The following is a 2,512-nucleotide window of genomic DNA, read 5'->3' as shown; positions in this document are numbered from 1 at the left end:
ACTGCCTCGGAAACCCAAGGAGGGGTCGCTGTGAGTCGGGGCCGACTCGACGGCACATAACAACAACAACTGTAAGGATTACAGCCTTGTAAGTTCCTAGATAGGTTGAAAAAGCAAACCAACAAATATATATATAGAAATCAAAGATTATTAGTGGTTACCAGGGTTAGGAAGGAGGGGGAAAGGGGAAGCTTCTGTTTATGGGGCAGTGAGTTTATGCTAATGGTGGTAGAATATTTTGGAAAAGGATAGCAATGATGGTGGCACAACATGAAAAATACCGTTATTGTCCCTGAGCTGTAAATGGAATTGTTATGTTGAAGAATGTCTTCTTGTGTATGTTACCACCGCAATAAAAGTAAAAAGTAAAAAAAAAAAAAAAAAAAAGATTATGGCTTTTGGATACCTTATGAGGCAGTTCTACTCTGTCCTGTAGCGTCACTAAGAGTCAGAATTGACTCAGCAGCAATGGATTGGGTTTGGGTTTTTGTTGTTAAGCCATTCTGTGCTTAATGAGAATTATTTTCATTTCATCTATCAGTTTTACCTTAAAAGTTTTATTTCTCCCAGAAAACAAAAACAGCAGGAATTTGCTTTCTTGTTATCTTACAGATTTGGAATCTGGCTGTGAGACCAAGAAGTCTTCTCCAGAAAACAATATTTATAAAATGGAATCACTCCAGTGGGAGACATTGGGAAGACCTTTAAGTCATAACCTTGAGTACAAGAGTCTGGGAGACATGGCCTACAAAGGTCAGTTTGAGAGTCAACAGAGAAATCAGGGGACATTTTCCATACATGTGAAAACCTGTGAAGAAAAGACCACGCAGAGTCATTCCGCAACCCCTACTCTTCATCAAATAATTCCTACAAAGGAAAAATTGTACAAATGTAAGGAATGTAGACAAGCCTTCCGTTACCTGTCATGCCTTATTCAGCATGAGAAAACTCATAATAAAGAAAAACATTCTGAAGTTAAGAAATGTAGGAAGACCTTTAGCAAAAAACCAAGCTATGGTCCACATCAGAGGATTCAGACTGGTGAGAAACCATATGAGTGTATGGAATGTGGCAAGTCCTTTGGTCGTAGTTCTGATCTGATTCAACATCAGAAAATTCATACTAATGAAAAACCCTATCAGTGCAAATCATGTGGGAAAGCTTTCATTCGTGGCTCACAGCTCACTGAACATCAGAGAGTTCATACAGGAGAGAAACCCTATGAATGTAAGAAGTGTGGAAAAGCCTTTAGTTATTGTTCACAGTATATTCTGCATCAGAGAACTCATAGTGGTGAAAAACCTTATGAATGTAAAGAATGTGGAAAGGCTTTTATTCTTAGCTCTCAACTTACTTATCATCAGAGAATTCATAGTGGTGAAAAACCCTATGAGTGTAAGGAATGTGGAAAATCCTTTATTCTTGGTTCACACCTTACTTATCATCAGAGAGTGCATACTGGTGAAAAGCCTTATAGATGCAAAGAATGTGAGAAAGCTTTTTTATGTGCCTCTCATCTTACTGAGCATCAGAGAGTTCATACAGGTGAGAAACCCTATGAATGTAAAGAATGTGGCAAGGCCTTTTTTCGGGGATCACACCTTACATACCATCTGAGAGTTCATACAGGTGAGAGACCTTATAAATGTAAAGAATGTGGAAAAGCTTTTATTTGTAATTCTCATCTCACTCAACATCAGAGAATTCATACTAATGAAAAACCCTACAAATGTAAAGAATGTGAAAAGGGCTTTAATTGTTGCAGACAGCTTAGTGAGCATCAGAGAGTTCATACAGGTGAGAAACCCTTTGAATGTAAGGAATGTGGAAAGGCCTTTATTTGTGATGCATATCTTACTCAACATCAGAAAATTCATGGTAAGAAACATGAATGTAAGGTATGTGGAAAGGTGTTTATTCGTGCTAAACAACTTACTTATCATCGGAGAATTCATACTAATGAATAACCCTACAAATGTAAAGAATGTGAAAAGGCCTTTAATTGTTACAAACAGCTTAGTGAGCACCAGAGAGTTCATACAGATGAGAAACCCTATGAATGTAAGGAATGTGGGAAGGCCTTTATTCGTGGTTCACACCTTACTGAACATCAGAAAACTCATACTGGGGAGAAGCCTTATGAATGTAGGGAATGTGGAAAGGCCTTTAGTCATGGATCATAACTTACTCTGCATCAAAGGATCCGTACTGGTGAGAAACTATACATGTGTAAAATGTGGTAAAGACTTTAGACATCATTCACGACTTACTCATCATCTGAGGCTTCATAATTAAGAAGGCCATTGAATGTAATTTAATATAAAGAAGTCTTCACCTGTCTTCAGTTGCTCTTTTCTATTAGAAATCCCATATTGTGATTGTAGGACTCAAATGTAGGAAATTCTTTTGCTTCAGCTTAGAATCAACCCATTTTTAGAAAGCTTATGTTAAGTTAGGAACCCTGGTGGTGCAGTGCTTAAGCTTTTGGCTGCTAACCAAAAGGTCGGTGGTT

At 37.8% G+C, this 2,512-nt stretch overlaps 1 protein-coding gene across 1 annotated transcript in view; it reads left to right on the top strand.

Moving 5' to 3' along the window:
* LOC103210959 (zinc finger protein 571) overlaps nucleotides 1–2,295 on the top strand; it is a 47,660-nt gene extending 45,365 nt beyond the window's left edge. Inside the window, 2 exon segments of the mRNA XM_042783108.1 lie at nucleotides 613–2,218; nucleotides 2,220–2,295. Of these exon segments, the coding sequence (XP_042639042.1) occupies nucleotides 613–2,218; nucleotides 2,220–2,295 (1,682 nt within the window).
* Nucleotides 2,296–2,512: the final 217 nt, after the last annotated feature.

Source organism: Orycteropus afer, unplaced genomic scaffold (assembly GCF_000298275.1).
Source record: "Orycteropus afer afer isolate SDZICR_OR568_19922 unplaced genomic scaffold, OryAfe1.0 scaffold00679, whole genome shotgun sequence".
Lineage (NCBI taxonomy): Eukaryota > Metazoa > Chordata > Mammalia > Tubulidentata > Orycteropodidae > Orycteropus > Orycteropus afer.
Note: the sequence above shows the minus strand (reverse complement) of the source record. Positions and strands in the feature narration are given on the sequence as shown.